Source organism: Aquila chrysaetos, chromosome 3 (genome assembly GCF_900496995.4).
Source record: "Aquila chrysaetos chrysaetos chromosome 3, bAquChr1.4, whole genome shotgun sequence".
Taxonomy (NCBI): domain Eukaryota; kingdom Metazoa; phylum Chordata; class Aves; order Accipitriformes; family Accipitridae; genus Aquila; species Aquila chrysaetos.
The window spans coordinates 47,161,647-47,186,729 of record NC_044006.1 but is presented as its reverse complement, the minus strand read 5'-3'; the positions used below and the strand labels follow the sequence as shown (position 1 = coordinate 47,186,729).

At 34.7% G+C, this 25,083-nt stretch overlaps 1 protein-coding gene across 7 annotated transcripts in view; it reads right to left on the bottom strand.

Annotated features, from left to right (window-relative positions):
• Positions 1–25,083, bottom strand: part of DGKB (diacylglycerol kinase beta) — a 368,055-nt gene that overhangs the window by 246,044 nt on the left and 96,928 nt on the right. For all 7 annotated transcript variants that reach the window (XM_030010154.2, XM_030010155.2, XM_041122700.1 and 4 more), the window contains 7 exons: positions 23,550–23,690; positions 18,317–18,366; positions 16,893–16,967; positions 16,233–16,352; positions 6,377–6,494; positions 3,501–3,589; positions 3,304–3,420 (listed from right to left, as the gene is read on the bottom strand). In XM_030010154.2, the coding sequence (XP_029866014.1) occupies positions 3,304–3,420; positions 3,501–3,589; positions 6,377–6,494; positions 16,233–16,352; positions 16,893–16,967; positions 18,317–18,366; positions 23,550–23,690 (710 nt within the window). The remainder of the gene's footprint in view (positions 1–3,303; positions 3,421–3,500; positions 3,590–6,376; positions 6,495–16,232; positions 16,353–16,892; positions 16,968–18,316; positions 18,367–23,549; positions 23,691–25,083) is intronic.

The following is a 25,083-nucleotide window of genomic DNA, read 5'->3' as shown; positions in this document are numbered from 1 at the left end:
TGGATTATGCAAAGCATTCACATTTAATTGGTGTACTTCACAATATTATTAGAGATAGCCACAATAAAATACAACTTCAAATTGTGAAATTTGGTAAAACTTTATTATTTTGGACTCAATGATCTTAAAGCTCTTCTCCAACCTAAATGATTCTATGATTCTATTTCTGCATTGATTCAATAAACTGTGCATTAAGTTCTTCAGGTAACATGCATTTCCCATAGAGTATTTTATTTTTTGAGAAGATATGTATATTTGCATTAAAGAATAATCAGGGTAATAAATATCTGAAATTTTGAATAAAAATCTTATTTAACAAGTGATTTAACTAGTATAATAGGCAGCACACAGCACTAGTTCAACAGGTTTGATAGCTGTTACAAAATCTGTAGTTCAATGTCTGCATCTGTAAATCACATTTTTCCAATGACTGATTCATTTTCCCTTAGATTATTTAACTATGTCAGTATGAACTCTATTAAAATTACAATAAAATTGTACCAGTTGCTGATGTATATAAGCTTTACTGATAATATGGTCTTCATAAAGTTATCTGGTACAGTTAATGTTGACATAACATTTCTGAATTTTGAACTGAATAGCACCTAATATTAGCCTTGTCCATATTAATTTATACTAGAAAGTTACCTTTTCAGGCAGTTACTTAGCAACAGAAAATAAAAGTCTAACGAGTTTCGATTTACTCTGAGTATTAAAGCTGTATTGTGAGGTTATTTTGGTGGCCCTGTAATCTAAATCATTTGTCATGCTAATTCTCTGCCTCAGTGGTAAGGCTACTTGTACCATAATTAATGCACACCAGGCCATGTTACATCAAATAAAAGTACCTTCACACATTCAGTGGTAATTAGCAGCTTTGCTACTCGGTGGCATGCAAACTTATCTATGAAAAATATAGCTTAATCTTCTTACTAGTCTCTGCTGATCTTTGACAACAGAATTCGCACATAGCAGACAACAGAAATGGTAGAAGATATGCGGCTTTAATGAAAATAACACTGTGACACAATGAAATAAAATAATATGCATCTCTTCTCAAAAAAATGTTTTAGCATATTTTAAATACATTTCCCCAAAATTCCCTTACCCCAAACCTAGCTCCTGTAGAATATTAACTCCCTCACAACCAGATGCCTGCAAAGTAGGAAAAACCATATTTGCTGGAGAGAAAACGAGGAAAAAAACATTCGTGAGACATGGTAGAGAACTACAGAGTATATGGAAGAGGGAATCGTGGGCATGGCTGAGAACTCAGTATAACAAGCCTTTTTAGTGCAAAACATGTCTAAATTTCGGGATTTGATTCAGTTATTTGACATTAGAAGTGACCCTATTAAGTTGTAAGAAGGAAAGATATTTAAAATGCAGGAAAGAGGCTCAGAACTAGTTGTGTAATAACTAGCATCCTCTTATATTACAAAAAATGTCAGCAACAAGCCTTAAATGAGTTGTTGTACAAGGAGTTGAAAACGTATGAAGGATGTGATAATAATTATATAACTTTAGAAAAGCCATTCAAAAATCCTGCATCTGTTATAAATTTAAAACACTGTTTTTTCAGTAATAAAGTTATTACTAATAGCAAAGGAAGTTACTGCAATAGAATATATAGATTACACAGAATTGCAAGAAAAGTGAATAGGAGATTGAAAAACAAATAATTTGCAGTATTTTAAAAACTTCAAAAAATACTTATTTTTCACTTGTGTTTTATTTACACCTGAAGATATAAAAATTAAATAAAAATATTAATAAAGTTATTTTGAAAATACAACACTATTCTTACAGAAAATATAAATCTTTAGATTACTGATCTGATAACTGCAAAATTGTAAACCTCAGTGCCAACATTTTTAATTTTGGCTGCCAAAAAACATAGGTCCATTTTTAATTGGAATTTTGACAGATATTTAAGCATTTAAATATGCACACAAGCACCTAAGAAATTTTCAAAAGAATTTAGCCTGTTCCTTCACAGTGATTTCAATGATATATCATTCCTTGGTATTTCCTCAGTGAATATCCGTTCTTATGGTAGTCCTCTAAATCTTGATATGTATCTTCAAGAAGTAAAAGGCCTTTACAAATCTGGTCCAGACTCACATGAAACAATACGAAAATAATTTTTCTGAGGAGCTGCAGAATTTGCAACTTCCTTTGACTTTAAGAGGGAGCCTTACATAATATGTATTTCTTGAATGATATAGACACATTATACAGATGTAAACACTTCTATATCTAGAGCGGAACACTCTTATTTATCTATCCAAACACAGATAGCCATTGCCTAAATTTAATTATCTGCATGTGAAAATTTTGGATTGGGTGTTCTACTCTCTACATAAATTATCCAAATTTTGACAGCAATCTGGACTACATATTTACTTTATTCTAAAATATTGGGTTTTAAGTAATCATAACAACTTATCACTGAAAGTATCCTGGATCTATTTTCTTTGACGATGTTTCATATTTTATATTCTTGTGTTAAGAAAATATGTCATAAAACATCCAAACTTGTATGTTGAAAACAAACATTCACTAATGCCTCAGTCTCATATTATTATTTAAAACACTGAACAAACAACTGCTGTTCCATAACAATAACAATAATAATAATGATATCAGCAAAAAAGCAAAAACCGTAGAAGGCTGAATCTCTCCCCATTTAGATTTAAATCCTGCCCTGGCTAGGAACAGAAATACTGTCATTGCTTCTTCTAGCATGAAGATCTCACTTATAAGGGTAGTGTTCCTTGAATGTCATTAGTTCCAGTTATTGGTTCCTGCTGAATAAGGAGCGCACAAAAGTTGTATGTATTAGACTTGGTGCACATATTAGTATATTATCAAGATGTCTCTGCTATTATTCCCAGACACTTGAAATTACCGTATCCTACCAGATGTCCTCAATTTCATTTGCCTGTCAGTACACCACAAATCAGGATTTTGCCCTAGTGTCACAGTGACCTTGACCTTCCCCGGTACTGAAAACTCTTTTATAGTCTTTCTGTAACGTAGATTGGGAATTCTGCTCTTTAGAGTGACGTATATTATTTCCATTTGTACATTGTCTTGAAGCAAAGTACACCTTTAAGCGTATTTGCTTGCAACAATTAAGGACACCTATGAATATTCGGCATATACTGTTTCTTAAACACACGCTATCCATTCCTGATGACAAAACTGAATGAGACCTTTTGAATTATAAGGCTATTAAAAAGATATGCAGATTTTTGTCTCTCTAGCTTGTGCTTAAAGGTTTTACTATAGTATACTCACTGTGATCTGACACCAAACACAGTGAAGTCCAGTCAAGCCTTGGTAACATTTTATAGTTTTGTGACACTTATCACATTTTGTTGGACAATTTCCTTCTACCCAGAAATGGTGCATTACCTGCAAAAGAAAAGTGTGGATATACATAGAGTTACCAAATTAACAGGTACATTGCAAAGTTAATGCTACCCCAAACTTACATCAGTATTCTTTTTGGACTTTACATATGTTTTGATGCAAGATGCGGGAGCTCTTGAGACACAGCGTTCATGGACTGTATACTTGCAAACTGAAAAAACAAACACATTAATAGATGTTGAGGCAATGGTGTTTCTGACTACATTTTTATGAAACAAATAACGTTACCAGCATGCCATCTCTATATAATCAATCCAATCAGTCAATGAAAAATCAAACTAGACTGCTTTTTCTATGCAATACAGAAGGCCAATTAGAACAGGAAATATTATGCAAGTGAGAAATCCAAGAATGTACTATCATTGCATAACAGGAAATGCTTAATTAAATCAGAGCTCACTAATTTTTTTTCACAATAATTGGCAAATGAAAAAAATATTAAAGACAAATTGATGACTGCCAAATGGTTTGGTGTCATTTGCTAGTAGAAAGAAATCTATATTTTACAAACTATAGGCATGAGAGCAGCTGGCAAGCACAAAAATAAAAGCCAATGAATTTATGTTGTTCCTTCTATTGATTTATAAACCTTAAATGGCTGATTAGTGCATTTTCAGATAGCAATTGTTTTCATGCATTCCATGCAATCACCCTAACTTTAACTCTTACTTTCCCAAATACTAACTCCTGAGAAGCTTTTTTTTCCTAACCCCTCCACACCAGTTTTAGGTAACTACTATTGTTGACCAGGTCTGTAAAGATCACACTAGCTGCATTTGGAAAACATACCAGTGTCAGGTACAATGCAAAGCTCTCCCAACTTCAGCTATACAACTGTGCCTAGATGAGGAAGTAATGCTACAGCTTATACCTGCATTCAATAGAGTCAACTATTAAAAACTAGGAATGAATTTCTCCCTGCATGGTATATGTCTCATGCTTTTGACCTCGAGAGCAATTAAGCACAAAGTACTTCTAAACACCTTGCTTGCACCTATTACACAAACCCAGTGGGAGGCGCAGCCATTAATCAGACAAACTGCAGGGAGTAACATTGTTGATTGGACCATGGAGGGATGGTGAGGCCCCCTGCAGTTTCCCCTTTTTTTTTTTTTTCCTCCCACACAATCTAAAATGCAAATAATGAAATCTATAGCAATGCTTTGAAAATATATTGGAGAAGCAGCTTAGTGAGATAAGGAAATAGTGGAATAGTTTTGTACATAGACTCATGCCCCTTGCTGCATGAAGTAACTGAAAGGAGCATGTGGATGTTCTTCAGATACTCTGGGACTACTGTTCACCAAATAAATGCCAAGCACAATAACAAATAAATTTTAAAGAGGTACACTGCAGCAAAGAAAATTACAGCTCTGTAAGGCTGGTCTTTTGGGGGCAGTTTACTTTATATAACTCATATACACATTTCTGATAACTACTGAAGAAGATGATCTACATTATTTGCTCAATAGAATTTTCTTTCAGACATACATGGATCTTATATTTCCTCACAAGGATTAAGTTTACATCAGTCTGACATAAAAGAATATTAAAGAATGTAGCATTTCAAGATCTAACAGTCAATTCAGCATTTTTTATATATATATTTCAGTTACTGTCATCAGCATTTATTAATCTGAAGTTATGCAATTTCTAATTGTTTGAATTTTAATAAATGTCTCTCATTCCATAGTACTGTGAATGAAATTATATGATGTGGAAAAGCACACGTGAAGGATTTACATTTGAATTATATTTTAAAGAGATCTGTGGCCCACAGAGCAGAGAGAAATAGTCGATTCCAAAACCCTCATTCATTCAGACTAATCTCAAATTAAATCAATAGAATCGTACAGACAGAAAGGTCCTAATCAGCTGTGATGGGCTATCTTTCATACCAAAAATGTAGAAAGTAAGTTACACTAAGAAACTGATTAATTTATCAAAGAAGAACAAAGAAAGGTGACTTGATACCATCATGAGAAGAATACAGTGGGTACTAAAGATCTCATTAATCTAATGGAGCAGGGCACAACATGAACCAATCATTGGAACCTTCTACCAGACATATTCAAATCAGAAAATAGGTCTTAAAAAAAGATGATTAATCATTGGAACACACCACAAAAGAAAGATATGGATCATCCATCTTTTGAAACATTCAAACAGAGACAAAGTATCTTTCGGCAAAATTTGGTTTCTCAAGATACAGGTTATGAGCTGGCCAAACACAGATTATTAGGAGATACATAGATACAACTCAAGGAATTGAACTGTAGTAACTGCATCTAATAGTCTAATGAAGGTCAAATGAGATGCAGTAGTTTTTCGTTGTTCCTTTACGTTAAAATTTATAATCAATTAATATATGAAAGGATGGCAAGACTGAGATTTATGATTACAAACCAAGTAAACATACAAAACTTTGGAAGTGTTACAGAAACTTGATTTCTGGGAAACTGGGATTTTGACCTTCACAATTAACAACACAAGAATTCTGTGCAAAATTTGAATAAAAAATATGGGACTTACATGCTAGTCGATACCTATTAAAGAATATGAATAATTATTAACAAATACAAAAGAAGAATAACAAAACTGTAAGATTAAAACTTAAGCATGATACCTTCTAAGAGAAAAGAAAAAAAAAAAAGAAAAAAAAAAGAGAGAAAAAAAAAAGAGGCAGGCTCCAAAAGAAACTAACACTGACAGCTATTATAATACAGAAAACTCCCTCAAACAACAGCTTTGAAAGCCCAATATCCTCAAAAGTAAAAATGGAACCTTGAGCACTCAAGCATAGAAGACAAAGGGGGAGGCACCATTGTGCTGGCAATGGTTTTGGACTGGGAAGCTGCTAGTTCTTTGTTAGGCAGTGAGCACAGTATTTCTAAGAAAAGACATGTATGCAAATGGACACTGAAATGCTTATACTCACAAGAACAGCAGAGACCTTGCTTGCCGACTCCGATTAGCATGTTCAAACAAAGATTACAGTAGGCAGGCTTATTAAAGTGTTTCAGTCTCCATACATGCTGCCCATCATCTTTCACATTCTGCACAGGACATAAAAGAAACAGATTTCACTTAATAAAATAAACAATGAAATATATAAGTGCCAATAAAAATTGAAGATTGACTCAAGAACGTAAAAAACAAGCTGTTACTTCATTTAATACTCTGTACCAGATCACAGTATAATCATTCTAAATACACAGGCAATTATATAATAAAAAATTCTTCAGAAGCTCCTGGACATACATGTGTTTCAAAGATGACACAGAGAAAACACCAGGCTGCTGTCACCACTGCAACACAATGCTAGCAATAAATCCAGGCTGATATTAAATTACAACTAGTATTAAAACTAACTAAAATTTTTTCTAGACTAATTCTAAAAATAAAGGTGCTGCAGGTTAGAAGGTAAAACTCCCCAAAACAAACAACAGAAAGGATTTTTTAAAAGTACAAAGATATTCTTAACGACCTTTAGAATTAGGGACATGTATCAACATATGTGAAGTGGGAAATCTAACCACAGCACAATAATACCTATTGTCAGCTTTAATTTATGTTAATCTACTGCCGATAGTCTATCAAAAAACAAGTATTTAAGGGTAAGATTTACATCCTGGACCTCTTCTCCAACAATTGAATTCGTTACATTTAAGCCCATGTTTTTCAGTTAGCTGTAGCACTATACCCAAATCTTGCATGAATAGACTGATGAACTGATCAGCACTTACAACTCAGGGGCCCAGTGTAATTTATGCATACAGCTAAAATATTATCAAATCATTTACGTTTATGAAAGTAAGCTTTCGGTTGCATAATTCTCCTCTTCCTTCTTCATGGAATCATTCTGAGACCTCACTGTTGTTAGAAGGTTTTTAAAATGATGCGCACTTGGTACAGATGTTAAATTAATTCTGTAAATTCCAGGTTTCTTGGCAAGTGTGGCCATCAGACCTTTTCCTTTTTGCAATCATCAGAGGTTTTGATTTTAAAAAAATTAGATCAACCTAATGTAATAACACTTTTTAAAAAAAATATTTATTTTTTTACCAAATATAACATCCAATAGAACAAAGGCAGTTAATTTCTGTCAGCTGGAAATGGGCTGCAGTAGTCTGGTTCTTTATTGTGTATTACTGAAACACTACAGTCTTCTTGGTCATTTCATTACCAAAACAAAATTGTCACATAGCTAAAGGAAGCCACATCAACTTCCAGTTATCAGAAGCCACATCAATAGCTGGTTCCCACCCAGTTTCTGATTTCTCACATCAAACTACTACTACTTGTCATCATATATATACAATATGCCTGACTAGATCTTCAATAATATGATGGTTTTCACTGATAAGGACAGTCAATGTAAGTCAGTGGACATAAATTTTAATAAAAATTTAGTTTGGTCCTGTATTAGCATATACTGCATAAGTTACATCCTTAAAAATCAGTACTGCTCTATTCTAAGAGTTAGCCATTACAACAAGTCAAAGATGATGAAGACTTCTTCATCTTTGTGGGGGAAAAAAAAAAATTCTGAAGGAAAATCAGCACTCCGAGAAATTAAAAATGCTTGGTTCAAAGCCAGGTCCTAGCCAGAACACAACTCTGAATAATTCCTACAAATTACCTAGACACAAAAGGAACTGAATTCAGCTGGAATATTTTTTCTCTATTGAGATATTGGGATCAGAGCCTAAGTGGAATTCCCCTGATACTATCAGCAGGAGTTCAAATGCCATCTCTGACAGCTGGGCAATGTCAGGGTCCCCTTCCTGCAAAAAGAGCAGAGCAGATGCCTAATGTGGGATTCTCGGGCTGGCAAGGAGTGTGGAAGTTTTCCAATTTCCCCTGAAGAAGCAGAAATAGATTTTGCAGCTGTGGAGCACTAGAAGCCTGTCAAGCTCCTTCATGACTGGCAGCTGAAGAGGATGTATTTCATTAAATGGAGCTCTGTAACTTCTATTTTTCTCTCCATCTTACTACCACTTTTCATACATTTTTAAAGTATTGTTAAACTATAATATAGTATGTGAGTTTCAAGTCTTCTGAAAGCAGACAATTATTCACTAGACAATAAAGACCATGTAAATCCTACTGAGAAAAAACAATAACCAATGTACACTTTCATTTTAACATTACTCATGTCATCAACAGATACAGTCATAATCCACAAGCACTTAAAATGCAAGCTGACCAGCTTTCCTTAGCAAAATATTTGCTATTTCTGAAAATTAACAAAAATTAATAATTATGCGTAAACTTGCCCATCTTCCACATTAGTTTTGTGTTACTTTTCATTTTAATTTTATTTTTAAAGAAAGGCCATTACATGTGAATATGTTGCTTCTTATTTGAACAGAACATATGGACTAACTTAGCTAGCATTTTCCTTATCAGAAAAACAAACAAGTCTTGATGTGGGTGTTCTGCCAATTAAAACACTTAACTGTGTTACAGACTGCAACTGATGCAAATCCATTACATAAACACAATGCACTTTTGGAAAATAGCAAATTAAATTTTTGCTCTTGTGCACTGCCAAAAATAAGCAATAATGTGCTGCATATGATTATGCATGCACATAACTTTTTAAAACACTGCCAAGGAAAAAAAAAAAAAGACATAATGTGAAACAAAGCCCCCTCAATGCAAGTCTTTAAGTATGAATAAAATCCACAATTCTCACACATCAGTGCATTTACTGACATTCACTCATTTTGCTTCCATATCCTGAGAAAGAGTTTAAAAACAAATAGTCATTAAGAAGATCTCAAAGCAGGGCAGGTACAGTAAAAATCTCTTCCTCACTTCATTATACATCACTGAAAATGAAGCCTCCATATGCCATACATAGACTTTATCACATAATGACAATAGTAACATTTATTTTGTTAACAACGATTCTCTTAACTTATGGTCCTGACCCTTCTACCATGGATTTGATTGCCAAAAGGACCTGACCTTAAACATCAAGTCAACCATGAAAGAGCCAGCCTTAGAAGTAGTAGAAAATTTTATGCAGTCACAGAATTTAGCTACACATCCGTAATTTGGTTTAATATTAATTTACTTGAGCTTTTTAGATATTTGTAAATAAAGGTAGCCAAGCGATCTTAAGGTTTCAAGCACAAAACTCAAGATTCTGTGACTTAAAAAAGGTAATGAAATCACTGATAAATTTTCATCCTAGCAAGTATCCCCTCTTACAATAGCTACGGAGTGTCTGAAATACCAGCATGCTCAGTCTCTTCTATGAGAAGAGTAACAAGCAGCCAAGGGAGAAGGATGTTAGTGAGTCTGCTAAGTTATTCTTTCACTACCTGCTGCTATTTTGTTTTCATTTATTTTAAAAATATTTACATGACTTGAAGACATTTTTGACTGTTCTTTGGGTATTGTTCAGTCAGTGGGAAGGTAAGAAGAGTGTCCTTTAAACCATGCAGCACCTCATCTTAATACAAATGCAGTTAAGTTCTACATTCCTTTGGTGGCTCTCAGCAAAGAATTCATGTCAGGTTTTGTTCTGTTCAATTTGGTTTGCGGAGAAGGGGTTCTAGATCTGTTCTGGTTCAACTGGACAGGCAGTAACCTCATTCAAGAGACATGCTATTCAAGACGGCTCCTCGCTTCCAAATTCTGAGATATTTTGTGTGTGTGCTGGAGAAAGAAGAAAAAAAAAATCACTTCCCCAGCCTTCATCCACACACTCACCTACTGTACTACTCTGATCACCCAGAAATGCTTAAGCATTGATACGCACATGAGAAAATGACAGCATAGAAAAGGGAGCACAAGAGGGGAAATTAATTTGTTTAAACAAGCTTCATAATTAGCCACACTACAAAGTTTCCCTGTCCCTAAATTGATAGTCACCTGTCATCTGCAGAGACTGAAATGCTGCAGAAATTACATTTTAACTAATGGTAAATTTGTACACCTGCATGAAATATCATTTATTTTACACCTTATACACAGAACAGATTAGAGTTACTCCTGACTTCTTCTGGGCTTTTATCAACCTATAGGCAAAACGAAAAGCAGGACTGTAGTAAGGAAAGGCATTTGCAAACTTCCTGCAAAGAAGCAAGAGCTAGCACAGCATAAAAGTAGACAGCACTGTCAAGGAAAGAGATGTGCACTTTTCTAGCAGCTCCTGATACGAAGTCTCACAAAGCATTAACATTACCCCCTCTGCTGGCAACGCCGTGAAATGATACCGGTAAAATAGCTCCCGTTATCACTTAGGGTGAATCTGCTTCCCAGTTGGTAAGGAGCTGGCACAAAGAGGGTAAGCTACTGCTTCTTCTAGCAGGGGATTGGTTTTGCCCTCTGTACATATGGAAATAGCATACGACTCACCAGCACTTCAGCCTTTTAGAAAACTCACCTGCTAGACTTCAGACAGGACTTGTAAAAATATCACTGTGGTCAATAAAAGGCCAGATCACCTTCAATCCTCGCTGAATGAAAGAAATGCAACTCTACAAAACTGCCTAGGTATTAAACAGTCATTTCAGACCAGCCTGAGAGACACTCCTCGTGGTGCAACAGATCCCACACCAGACTTGCAAATGTTTGCCAGTCCCCAGTTTGGTTCCACTTTCACATACTCAGAGCTCAAAAAGTAAGCCAACAATAATGCAATGTACAATGGAAGGAGCAGTATTTCCCAAGTGTAGATTCACACTTGGGTATTCCATCCCATATTTAATCAAAAAGCTTAAATAAGAGTTACCTTTTAAATTCTTTGAGTGTAATAGCATAATATTTGCTGCCTGGGGATCCAAAATAAAATTGTAAGAGTATTTCCTTCTAATTTAATTGAAGCATAGTCACACTTCAACACAAATGTGTTTGTCCCATTGCGATTTACCTTGATTTAAAAGGTGAAATGGGTTAAAAATTACAATTGGTAACTTAGAAGAAAGGCACAGTGGCCTGGTTTCAGATTATTGATGACTTTACGAAGCATTTACTGTTCCAATTTCTCTCTCAACTTAAGGCAGCTTTTCAGCAACTGTACAGTACCACATACAGTGCAACTGTGACATCTAGTGGCCAGTGAAGAGAGAATGAAATACTTTCCACTCCTAAAACACGGGATTTTTTTAAACACTAGCACTTGTGAACTTGCAATTTATACCTGCTTTTTGTAGAATCACTGACAGAGGTGGTAGGAATGATCCATTACAAGAGAAGTGAGGCCAAAATATCTGGGACGGAATTACTTTAGAAAAGAAATCCAGTGCTTTTATCACAAACGGGTGGAATAATATTGTTAAAGTGAGGAACTCCTAGCAAAGAGCAGAGTACCATGTTCGTGGCTGACAAAAACCCTTAGAAGTAAACCATCATTAAGTAGTTTTTTGTGCCCAGATTACAAAGGACATTTTAAGCAATGCTAGGAGAGACAATGGGGTAACTCTCAAACTTCACTGACAATGTTGATCTACTCTAAATTAATGCAGAATGAAATAAAAAGGTCAGAAAGTTTGAAGTTTTCTACTGTGGTGGAGTAGAATAAATAGCCTAGTAGTCACTAGTATGCAATAGGCCACTTCCCAAAAGTGTAATTATCAACCAGAAGGAGTCATGCAGGGACATCTCTGTCCAATCTGTGTTTGGATGGGAGACAAACAAATGTCTTAAGAAGCAAAAATAAATTTAGGAAGTTGATGAGGATTCTGAAAATTGAAGACTGAAGTGTGACACTCAGCAAAAAACTCTACCTCGTACCTTTCTTATTAAAAATTGCACCACATAAATAACAATTTCCTCTATAGCTACCTAATTATATTTTTTTTCTTCATGAAATTCTCACTTTTCATGAGAGAATTTCTTGGAACAACTTCCATGAAACTGGCACAACTAAACCTCAGAGTAAGAATTATGGGTCTTAAAGGTTTCAGAAGGTGCAGTACAGAACACATTCAGCCACTGCTAAGTGGAAAAAGTGTAGTCATCCAAGTACAAATGGATTATACACATATACAATTCCAAGGTATTTTCTTGCGAAACAGATTTCCAAAGAGTATGTGTATCACAGCACCCCTACAGAATAAGAAACAATTAAGTTCTTATTTAAATTCCTTACCTTGTATTGGAATTGTTTAGCACATCAATTGCCTTGAAAACCACCAAAATAAGAATACACTGTTTCTATCCTGGAACATACCCAAAGATAAAACTCTCTGTATTTCTAAGTTCTACCTTCACAGCAACTCTAAACTGAAGTTTTAGTTGGAAATAGAAGGCATAAAACCCTGTAAGATAAAATAAACTGGATATTTAGGTTGATTTCCTAGAGAAATGAGACTTATTTATGCTCTTTGTCCTTTTATCTCCATGACTCTCAACTGCTCCAGCAACTTTTAAATTAATTTAATAACCTCAACTAAATTTGAGAGGGCACTAGAAGTTTCATGAAAGTCTAGAAAAGGGGGGGGGGGCAGAGAGAAAGAGATCAGAAGGAAAGTCAGGCAGATTTCCTTGTTACTTCTTTTAATTTGGCAACAGCTGGCTGGCTAATATTTGTAATAACAACCTAATACTCCTGTCTCTTTCAGAAAAGGATTACTGATGAAGTCAGAGGACAAAGACCACAAACCTGTGAGAGATTAGGCTATGTCAACCCCATTGTTTATAAACCCTAACTTGTTTATTCTTTTATTTTTGTGTAATATAGTTCCATTTTTTATATTATTGTAACTAACGTATCTAATATAGTATGTAATAAAAACTGACTGAAAGTCTTTAAATGTAATATAAAACTTTTACATATCTGACCTTTTTATATAGCTTTTAAAGATTAAGTACAAACAAGGTAGCCAAATTCTGAAGGTACTATGACAAATCCTCTGCTGAAATACATTATCATAGCTTCACTGATATTACCATAACAAATTACACCAGCTGAGAATCTTGTATTGTTTGTACAAGCTCTATACAAGAGTTAAGTATATTACAGTAAGTTAATGGACCCCAACCCAAAACAAATTGAAGGCTTCACTGGTATAACCTTTTTTTAAATAAACTAGTGACAATTCTTTGTCACTACCATACTGGACAAGCTCTGAAATTGATCTGTTGGATTTAAAATTTCATCATTGCCTGAGTTCAGCATAGAGCCAAAGCGTAGTTGGCTGAAGTTAAAAGAAGGTGAGAGAATTGTTTGGTTGTTTGCGGGGAGGGAGTGTTGCTTATTTTCAACATGTGAAGACTACCTGGACATGTCTAAGCAGCATAAGCCAGTAGGTTGTGCTCTTTATTTTCACATACTAATCAGCCTGTGGAAAACTAAGGTATCAGAAGTTTATTATTTGATTACTGAGTCCAAAAGACTTGTCTTACTTTTTGTTACCATAACTAAAAGGAGAGAAAAAGACAGCCAAAAAGCAGAGTCCTGGGAAGCTGGGTTTGCAAAAATCTGACAACTGCATGTAAGAAGAAATAATAGCATTCCACTAATGGGAATGATGCACTGGAATGAAGAGCTTGGGTAATGCATTAGATGCTGTAAAACCATCAAAATCATGCTATCAGTTTACACAAAATAACGATGAAGAAGCATTAGAGTTTTAACTTGCTTGATTTAACTTTTCAATGTCCTAAAATACACTTAGATTTGATGATTTAAAACTGTGTACAAACAGAAGTAGTAACTTTTTGCTGGTTTGATAGAAAATCTAAAAATCTGGCTTTTCTCTACATATTAGGCAAATGGTTTAAGAAATCAAGAGCACTTTTAAACATGAAAGAAGAATGGGAGCCCTTTTAGAGGATGGCATAATTTCCTAGTAAATCATTAGCAAATGACTACAAATTCAGCTTATACAGTTCTGTAGGTAATGGACTTCATTCACAGTAAAGCAAACTATTAAAAAAGCATTAAAAGCCACCCTATCCATTGTACTCCAACTTTCAACTAACAAAACTATGCTTATTGATCAAAGAGATATTTTGCATACCATTATAATATTTTTTCACAACTGTACATTTACGTCTCTTCAACACACAAACTACTGGGAATACTCTTGATGACAGAAACACTGACACATGCTGATAGCATGCTACAGAATTTTGATCACTGTTTATGTATTTTTATTACTTCTGTAGTAAAACTATGCAGAGGAAGATAAATTACCTAATAAGTAGTAAAAATACTCAAAAGGATAAAATGTCTGATAACATAAATTTACATCGCTTCTTTCTAATAGCTTTTGCTTTAATATGAAAATAAACTTCTACAGAAGGATCTGCATTAATTTATCACAGAATTTAAGCAGTTTTAAATTCAGAAAGAATGAAGTGTAGACACTGAAAAATACTCCCAGAATATCTATACTACCTGTCACAAAAAAAAAATCTGTACTGAAAATGACTACTAGTTATTTGCTATACTGATTGCTTGAGAACATTTGCTGCCCTTTGTTCAGAGTAAATCTGTAGAAATAACAAAATTCAGCCTGACAAAGATTTGCTGTTTGATGACAGGGAAGTAATTTAACATTTTTGTTACTCAGTCACACATACAGAATTAAGGAACTAGTATTTACAGTGATCCAAATGTACTGAAAGTTATCCTCAATTCAGATATTTAGCTGGCAATTTGACTGATAGGATTTTGCAAGAATTTTAGATCTTCTGCTAAATGCACTGTTCTGTTGCATACTTTCCTATGGAAAGTCTGACCATTCTTTGTGCAAATAAAATACCATAGAGCAACCACAGCAGTCTAGGTTTAGTTCAGGCTGTAGCAGTATATGGAGAAAGTAAATATTATTTATTATTTCACCTCAATATCTCAAAAAGACTTCAGAAACAAATTAAATAAAAATGTTTTCTCTCAACAGAAAAGCATTTGAAACATACGCTAAGATACATATGCTCAAAATTAGCTCAAATACAGGACAGCAGGTGGCACTGGCAACATGCCAGTGTTAAAACAGCTGTGTTGAACTGGTATAAAATTGATCATATTACATCTGTCTTATCTTTAATGTGAAGTTGTAAATGTACAGAACATAAGCTCTTCTTTCATAACACTCTACCCTTTGGTGTAAGCGCACTCTTTGATACTGCTACTTAGTATAGTTTTATTAAGGTAGTTTCAGAGATGGAAGAACTATCTTGACAGGGATGTATCATGACAGGACAAGAGCCAACGGGTAAAAATTGCTGCAGAAGAAATTCCATCTGCGTGTAAGATAAAAGCTCTTTCCCTTGAGAACAATTAACACTGGGAGAGGTCACCTGCAGAACTGGTGGAATCCACCTCATTGGAATTATTCCAGACTGGGCTTCACAGGGCCCTGGATAACAAAATCAGTGGCCCTGCCTTTAACAAGAGGCTGGACCAGATGATCTCCAGAAGTTCCTTCCAACCTAGATTGTTCTGTGACTCAGTATGGTTAGGCCACACAACACAGCACCATGCTGAGAAGCCTAGACACTGCTCCAAGACAGCTGTAACATACACACAGGTCGTAAAACATTCTTAACAGATACTACTGCATCTGGGAATTAACAATATGCTGTTAATAGGACAAATTAATCAGCGTTTTACAGCTTCCAGCTCCAGCACTGGCTTATCTGGTGTTGCTTCAAACATGCTAACATACCTTTGACTTTGAGGACACATTTCTGTTCTTTGCATGTCATTCAGCCATAGTAAAGAAAAACAAAGAAAAGCCCTTCTTTATACAGACCACAGAGAAACTAATCTGAGGGCCATAGCTGACATGCAAGCAGAAACTTGACACTGTTATGTTAATACTTACATTCTCTAACCCAAGGAGGACCAAGAGCGGGATTGTTGTCATTCCTCCTTGGATCCACTCTTCTAGAGAAACAGTACCATCATGATCATAGTCAATTTCTTCCATCATTTCATGAAGGATCTACACAGTTAATGAAAAATCTCATAAATTCCATATTCTAATATAGCAACTTCTTGTTAGAACATGTGCAGATCTCCAATTCCCTCATCCGCATGCAAAAATTAAGGAAAATATTATTTGTATGGCACCTGTAGTAAAATGAATATTGACAGTTCAGAAAATGAAGTGTCATACTCCTATTTACATTTTATTATCACCCAAAGTTCCCAAACCAATTTGTGTCCCCTTGTGTACTTACTATGTACAATACAAATAAGAGGTAGTTACTTTAAAGAAATTTTCAAACCAGTTGGTTGTGTTATAAATGTTAATTACTACGTGCACTGAAGAAAAACCTTAAACTAGCAAAAATGTTTCATAGATCAGATTTCATCAGAAAAAGACTCATAAAAGTGCTAATTGACAATGTATAGGGGAGCACAGAATATTATTATTTCTATCTTACTAATGTATAGAATCACATGTTGACGTGAAGTATCACAAAATGATTAAATGCCATCTCTAGCAACATTAAAAACTTGTGGTAAAATGGATACTAACTGGACTCAGTTCAGTAACATCCCATTCAAGGTATTCTGCAACATGCATCATTTGAGCAATGATATTTTCCAGCTCCTACAGATGAATGAAAAAAATGATAATATTTAATGCAATATTATAAACACAAATTCTACTGCAAGCAACTTATAATTCAAACATATTGCATTCAGTGACACTGTTTCATCAATGTTCCTAATGAAATGTCCTTTACAGTGGAAGCTGTATACTCTTAGGTGAATCCGCTTCACTAGCAAAACATCAGGCATGGACCGCAAAGCATGCAGGGAGGTGAAATACAGCTCCACAACCAAAGGACAGCCTCTGGGTTGAAAGTAGTAATAGATTCTTCCTTCCTAGTTGATCATTCGAGCATGGGTTTCATGATCTGAAGTCCACCCTGTGATATAATGATGTAAGGTCCTTTAAATTCCAGCACGCTAACAAACTATTTTTTTAACAGCAAGTGTATAATTCACAACTTTCTAATGGAAATAAGGCATAAAGTGGATGGTATAAACTAATACAGAGATATTTTCTTACCGTTACAGTGCTGGCATTTCCCTTGATCACCTATCACTAATGCTCTTCCATATTCATGTATACAACTTCATTTGTAAACATGCCCAAATGCTTATCTAGAACCATTCTAAATTCTCAGGTGTATTGATTATTATGCACTAGTTACCTAATTTGTATTTTGTATTGCCTAAACCTATGATACAATATTTACTTTATACCTCTGTATAACTTAGCTTCCCTATTCCCCTGTCACTTATGGGATCACCTCCTCTTTACCAATCCACTCTATGGTGTCTTACTTCAGGGAGATACAAAAGAAGAGGGGGGGGGGGGGAAAGAAAGTTGCCAATAAAATACTTCTTTCTGTTAGCTAACAGAAAACAAATAGTTACATTTTTTAAGCGATTGCTATATCTCTGATTTTCCTTCAAACATTTGGTTGGGCTACTCCTCAAAACTTTGTCTTTAATATTCTTAATAACAACATGGAAGTTCTGACACCTCTCCACATACATCCACTGTGTGACTCTCACACTTTCCCCTTTTAATGAAATATTTACAAAGTGTACTTTCATGCACATCTCCCAGCAGCATATTAGAATTTTAAGAATCATATTAATGTATCCCCTACAGTAATATGATTAAAAATCAGAAGACTATAAAATAGGACTCCACAACAGCAGTGTCAGCATTTGAAAATTTATACAGTTGTAGAAGCAGCAGGTTAACGGAAAAGAAAACTGAAGAGTTACTTTCAAAATGGGTGACTTTTTAATCAACTATAATTTATACTGATTCTATTAATTCAGGAAGAATATAAACTTGATTTGACTTAATGTAGTTTTGTATAGGTATACCATTATGACATACTCTTACAATGCATTAAAATATATAAATAACATTACCGAACTATCCAGGTATCCATTCCCATCTGTATCATATAAGCGAAACATAACTAAAAAGGAAACAAAGAGAAGGAAACTCAGTTAGAAAACATAGTAACATTATTTCCTAAAAAACAAAAAAAACACCCAACCCACCCACAAAACAACCAAACCTGAGTTTCAAAGAAAGGACAAACATTAACATTTTCCTTTAATGATCACACTAACTGTAGACCCACCAAACGTTTTGTATTATGCAAGAGGTTCACTCAGCGACTACCCTGCCACAGCTGCCTCCAACAAGACATATTAGGAGGACAGTGCAATTGCACCTTTTCCACATAATCACTCCAGCAGCTAATTTGGTCTGTGAACTTAATTCTGGTTCCTTCTAGAGATGATCTGTATTCATGAGGAGTACCACCAAAAGGCCCTTCTCTGTAATCTCACCAAACATAGGGTAATACACAATTGGTCAGTCAAATGTTGATAAGCCTGCTTAAGTTACAATGCTATCCTACTCCTTTAGTTGCAGCTATCACTATTCAATAGTGATATTGCTTTGGAAATGCTTTCTGACCAACTAAATGAAACAGAGGATTATTATTTGAAGTATCTAATCAGTCAAATCCACTAATAAACATTCTCACAGACTCTCAGCATGAATCCTCCCAGGACCAGACTTGCTTCATCGATTTGAAAATGTATTCCCAACATTTTGGGGAGCTACCTAGACAATAATAGCTGCATTTTGACAATAGCCAGAAAGAATATATACTTTCAAGCCTGTATCATTACTTGATTCCAGCCACAAGAGCGGGTATATCCACCATTACCAAGGTATTTCAAAGCAGCTTACTCAGCTGATCATATACTGCATCAGATTGCAGAGCAGAAAGAAGCCTGAAGTTTTGGTAGGAATACTGTTAAAAGGCTAAAGATGAAAACCAGAAGCCTACAAATACCTCACTCTTTGTCCCTACTTTCTGGAACACTTTGTCAGAGCTCTGAAATCTAAACACCAACCCCTTCAAAAGTGCTCATTTTTTTCCCCTAGATCTATTTCCTAAGGAGAAAGAAGAGAGCCCATATACAGGTGGTTCCAGGACACTGTAATGCCTTGACTGATAGCAAAAGCCAAGCAATCTGCTTATAAACTGTCTTATCAGATGTCTTTGGAAACATAACATATGACCTATTCAACAGTGAACAATACCACTGCATTGGATCCACAGCAAAAGCTGTTACAGTCCAATAAACTCTGCAAGCAAAGCTTATCACAGTTTTCAGGAAACAATATAATGAGAAATGAGAGGAAATTCTTAGCAATTAGAAACTAAAGTTCAGAAAGAATTTTATTATTTTTGACTTACAGCAAAACATATTTAACTGATACACGAATTGGTTTGCTTCCCTTATATCCCTCATCTTATTCGCAAATTGTTCAGCTAACTGTGGGGAAAAAAAGGTAAAGACTATACGTCTCTACCACTTCAGCAATTTTTGCCACTACGTCGCACTGCTCTTAAGAGCTGTAATATAAGATTGAAGATATTTACTGTAGTACATTGTTTCAAGCTACAAAGGTCCATTATTCATTAGTTATAGGCTAAGAAAATCTACAAAAATATCTTTCTTTGCCTGTGAATTACATAGCAGAAATGTTTCAGTGTAAAACAACAGTTAATGCTAAAAGCCACCAGAGATTGGTACTGTCCCTGCTAGTACACCTTCTACCAAACCTGCTCAGAGCACAACAGCTAATATTATCCGGCAAAGGTACCATTAAGCATTCCGTTTCCATAGGGATAAATCATTGCATCACTCAGTAATAAAGTTCAAATCATTTGGTTCTCCCTCCTCCTCCTCTGTGATTGTAATGCTCTGGTTGAAAGAATGTTCTACAGTTATCACGAAAGCAAGTTTTAGCATCTCCCTGATCTTTACCTGCTCCAGAGAAGTAATGCTTACAACTTTTTTTCCCTTTAACATGAATCAGTAGTTCTAATCAGTCATTTAAAAACAGATATTAGCATAATTATAACTGTTTCACCTTTGTAGCAAACAAAGTCTCTCCAATTACATATGTATTAGGTAGTGAAAAGCCTCAATCTGTGCTATTGGCTAGACTCTGAAAAACTATGCTACTGGTGTGGCACGCAATCTCTTTTCTATTCACACCCTGCTAAATATTCATGTTCTTGCTGATTTATGCACTCTAGGAGAAAAAAAACCCAAAATTATTAAAATAACTGAACAAAAGTTCTGATGCAAACTACAGAGCCCAAGTCAAGCTTTTATATTTATTTTCCCATCCTTCAACTGATAGCACTGACTGGCCACTCAATTTTTATTACTAGACTACATACCTTTTGTAAATAATTAAAAATGTATTAAAATAAAATAAAATTACCAAGATGAGATCAGTTGCTGCACTACTACATTTTCACCTGCAACCTCTGAACTTCTAATCTTGCATATGACAAAAAGTGGCATCCCAGAAATTTCCAAAGTTCAAAATTATGTTCTTTTGAGCAGAAATTGGGGAATTCATTCTCAAAAACACATGCACAAACAAGTGCTCTACACACTTCCTGTTTTCACCAGCGCATGTACTTTGAAAACTGTGGGGCTTGTCACTCTCCACAGAAGCCTGAGTGTCCAAGAACTACATAGCATAGCAAAAAGACAGACTATAACTAATCATACTACTGCAAAAATACAGAAGAACAGCATGGCATTCTTGAAGCTTCTGTTGGTATGGAAAGAACAGAAACAGAGTAACTTGGGGTTATTGATAGTCTTGATAAGAGAAACTGGCAAAAAAACCCACAGCTCATGGAGTTTTTGTTAATAATCACGGAAAGAAGTTTGAGCACTCGTAAGCATATTATGTTTGTAAAGCTACGGTACCTGTGGAGGTCGTATGCCTCCTCCACACCATTTATGTCTAATACCCTTCATACTGCCTCCTGGCACACATTCAAGAATCATAGTGTGGACACCAGCAAGTAAAGCTTGGTACATGTGAAAACAACATGGAGAGCAGAAACTGGTTTCTATGGATCAAGTCTGCAGGTTGAGCCACAGAGCATGAAGGTACTTAACAATATAGCTACACCTTGAACTATTTGCATTATGACCTTAAAAAAAGAGCTTAAATTCTTTTAATGTTATCCCTGCTAGAAAAGTTTGGGATATTCTTTACATTCAGGCCACATACAGTTTATGAATAACAGATATTCTGAGCATGTCAAACAGGTTAGGTTTGCAGTGCTTAAGACCTCTAGAAATACATTGTTAATAGGTTAGAGAATCCATTTATCTGCTGCAATATTTGTAAATCTATGAAAATCCATAGATCATATAGATCCGAAAGCGAAACACTATTTCCTCTTAGTGTATTTTATCTTAAAAAATCCTCCAGCTTATATCATATTTTATTTGAAAGCATTGCTTCCATGTTCTGTTTGTCATCAATCAAGTTTCCGAACACTCAGCCATGATTCAGAGTGTTTCCATTTTTGTAAATAGAAAAAAAAATAATCATGATTTGAGATTAGTATTAATATTAATGTTGGCAACCCTGGAATAAGCCATCCTTTCTTTTTTCACTCCACTGCTACTAATTTATAATTTACCTTATATCCACCAGACCTACTGCTATAACATTATTTCAGACAAAGGTTTAAATTATCCCATTAATGTATAAGGACAATTTAACTAAAATCAACAGGGAATTCTGCATACTAATAGTACAGTATAAGCCAAAATTTAGACACTAGAAAGTGACAACATGTGGTATATTTCAACTCTGTATGACAAAGTAGAAAATAAACCTATATAATAACCATGACTTTAATTATATGTAGTAAATGCAGATGATCTTGAATATACAGAACATGTAAGTACCATACATTTATTAGATATCGCTTCTAAATCATATAGATCATTCACCATCTTTTGCCTATGCAGTTCCTGTTGCCAGAAGTTCATGGAACATCCCCTACACTAAAATCATCACCTGCTCCTCTGTCTCTCCCCCTTTTCATTGTACCAGTTCCTGACACCAGGGGACGCAACTGATCTCCGTGTCATGCTATGGTTTGTGCACAGAGCTCTTCAGAGCTCTGATAAGGCTTGGGTAACTTGCTACCACGGAACAGTTATTATACTGTAAGTTTAATTCAATCCTAGGATCTTAGTTTTCCTATGCTTGTGTTCTGAATGCACATTTATGCATACATCCTCATATTCCAATCACGATACCAAACTCGTATTACCAAACTTGGGGACAGCTCCTTATAATCTTTGCTGAGGCAAAGGTGTAGGTGATCTTTCTTAGAGTACAAAGTTCTCATTGTAAACTAACTACAGGTAATGAAACATCAAGATACTTCAACAACATGTGGTCATGTAACCTTGTAATGAATTTCTCATTCCGGTAGAAGTAGCCTACTGTTTGCATTTCCTATTTTCATATTGATTTCATATTGAGTATTTACTTTCCATACGGTATTACAGCCTGACCCTACAGTTCTTTTATAGATAGACCAGCTATGTATACCCAAGTACATTTGGTCTCAGCAAGGACTATATGATTGGATTGACTGTTTATCTATCTGGAAAACTGGCTTCTAAAATTCCATAATGGGGAAACATGTGATTTGTTCTTTTTTTCTCCAATTCGCAGATCAAACTGTTATTTTTTGAACAGGTAGAGGCGTTGGGCTTTAATGAATCAGGACCCTAATTAAAAAAAATCAAGTAATTTCTAACTCCCAGTGTCAAACACTCATTCCCAACAGTAGTACGTGACTTGGATAATTCTTGGCTTTTCTGTATTTACTAGTATTATAGACCCACAGCCTGTATTAACAACCATTCTTTGTTTGAATTAGTTTGTTTTCTACAGATTATTCACCACTTCTATATATCTCTATCTCTTCAATATATTTCATTTGTTTTTCTTAGATCTGATACTCATCAAGAGATGACAGTATAGAAAGGATTATTTTAACTGCAGATCCTTACTCCCCATCTTGGCACGTGCTAGATAGAATTTAGTTAAAATCTCATCAAATTAATACTATCAGGAAGAATAAAAGATCATTTCTGCAATAATGGTCACGTAGAACTGTACTTTTATACTGCAGCTACTCAAAACTGAATCTTGAACTCAGAAAATTTAGAAACAGAATTCTTAATGACGTATTGAAATAAATAAATAAAATTAACTTGAAAAAGAATATACATTCTAGTTTGTCTTCAGGTCTTCCTCTTTCTAGCAGTGACAAATAGCACACAATATCCTTCAGCTGGATCATGTCTGGTAAATGCAAGTTGGCAGGAGTAGGAGGTCGGGATGTAGAGGTGCCTTTGTTAAGTCTCAGACCTGGAAATAACACATAGCCTTTGTTACTCGTAATGTATTATGTAAGCAGAAAATGAAAACATAACTCTTGCATATATGCATCTTCATTTTATGTGAATGCCTTCTTAATTTAATATAATTTAATTTAAATATAAATGTGACGTTTTAAACAATTCATGTTCATAGTTTATCCAGCAAAGCCAGAATTAAAATGATAGGCAGGTTTTAAAATTTTATATGGATAAAGCAAACTACTGAAAAAAAAAAATCAGTCATGGGAATGGCATAACCCTTTTTTTCATTTGTGTTGATCTGATATCTTTTGACTCCCAAAAAATTTGGTGAACGTTTTTATTCTACTACCTTACATGTTAATTTAAGTATTAAAACAATCCCTGCCCAACGCTGCATCCACTTCCTTGTGCTCATAGAAGCTTCATCTAACTTATAGACTGATACCAGCACAGTAACTGAAGATGTTTTAGTGTCAAAGAAAACTCTGATAATACCCAAGTGTGTAGTCTTTCCAAAAACACAGCCAGATGTGTGTGAGAGCAACATACATTTAAAACATGGAAGTCTCGACCACAGAATACTACGAAAATAAATACAGAATTTAAATAATAGTCATGATAATTGCTCAAACATTGTGATCAAGAGCAGTTCCAGTGTACCACTTGGAATACAAGTTTGAACATTGCCAAACTTTTTGTTTCAAGAGAACATTAATATAATTGGTCCTGATGATATTACTGGAATCTGCAGGACTAATAAATAGAGGAAAAAAAGGGAGAAGGACAGGAGAACATAGAGAAAGGAGTAATAAAACTTTCTTTACAAGTTTCTTACATTTCTCACTGACTTTAGTGATGTTAAAGATGAAACTTTACAAAGGGATTTACTGTTTTAAATATTTTCTATAACTAATTCAGAACAGATTCATCACTGCACACATAACCTACATACATAATTTCTCTCATCCATTTGTCTTGGACAAGTTAATTACTATAGCAAAGGGAAACAGAACTCTGGTGGGGTTTTTTCCCCCTATTTTTATCTTGAAAAACTTCATTACAATCTGAACACATTTTCAAAGGTCTACTGAGGTACACATGCTAAAAAAAATAATTCACTAAATAAGAGAAAATTGGCATGCAGAAAATACATCTTTGAATCAAGTTCATGTTCATGGTTTCAGGCAGATAATAAACACTGAAAGTAAATATTTAAATTAATAAAAAGATTTAATAGGGCAATGTTCTATTAAATAAGCTTGTGTGTTGGTTAAGTGTCCTTAAAATTAAGACATTTTATAAATGTTAATCAATTAAGATGCTAGCTTTAATCACATAATTTACACAAATAGTTCACATTCCAGTCTTACATGAGTTTTATGCACAGAATAAAAAGTATT